The 742-nt window shown below is 45.0% G+C and overlaps 1 protein-coding gene across 1 annotated transcript; it reads right to left on the bottom strand.

Moving 5' to 3' along the window:
* On the bottom strand, positions 1-742 carry LOC106512382 (uncharacterized; the record flags this gene model as incomplete). The annotated part of the gene is given in 1 exon segment (XM_014001012.1): positions 1-742. A coding segment is annotated over 1 exon segment (742 nt), but the record flags the coding sequence as incomplete, so codon positions are not given.

Genomic DNA, 742 nt, shown 5'->3' with positions numbered 1-742 from the left:
GACTTGTCTCGATGAGTTCTTACCAAGGTAACGTACAAGCAGATCTAGTTCCTCTCCTGCAGAAAGGTCCAAACCTGTTATAGCAGTTTTGAAAGATGATTTCCATGCCCAGTAGTTCATGGGTTGGTCATCGAAGCTTGTGAGGCCTGTAGTGATGAGCTGGCTGCGGGCTAGATACTTGGCCAGATCATAAGTTGGCTGGGTCTCGACATGGCTATTGTGTGTATGGTTCATTTTGGGTAACACTGGGGCAAGAGGAGCAAACTGCTTGAAACTAACAGACTGGGGTTCACAAACTTCACTTTCAGGAGCTACGTAGTTCATTTCTTGCTTTACAACGGAGGGATGCAACGGGAGTTCTGGATTATTTATTTCAATTTGAACAGGGGCAGGTGACTCTGCTGCAGTGTGATTTGCTTGATCTAAAACATACTGGGCTGTGCGTGTTGCCTTATTTTCTGTAAGACATGACCCGTATGTTACACTGCGTGTTTCAAAGCCCAGTTGTATCAGTCCTGCTTCCAATGAATTTGCTTCTGCAGCTGCAGCTTCTTGATCTTGCTCTGCTCTAAGTGCATCAAGGGTTGCCTGTAGGCGCGCCTGTTCCACTTTGATTTCTATTTCTTTCTTTGCATATGTAGCTCTAGCTTGAGCAGCTTTGGCCTTTGCTTTAGCTCTTAGTAACTCAATGCCAGCTGTAGAACTTGCCTTTGATGACTTTAGAGAGTGTACTGACTTATTT

This window comes from Austrofundulus limnaeus, unplaced genomic scaffold, assembly GCF_001266775.1.
Source record: "Austrofundulus limnaeus strain Quisiro unplaced genomic scaffold, Austrofundulus_limnaeus-1.0 Scaffold6244, whole genome shotgun sequence".
NCBI lineage: Eukaryota > Metazoa > Chordata > Actinopteri > Cyprinodontiformes > Rivulidae > Austrofundulus > Austrofundulus limnaeus.
This window is presented reverse-complemented; position numbering and strand designations above follow the sequence as displayed.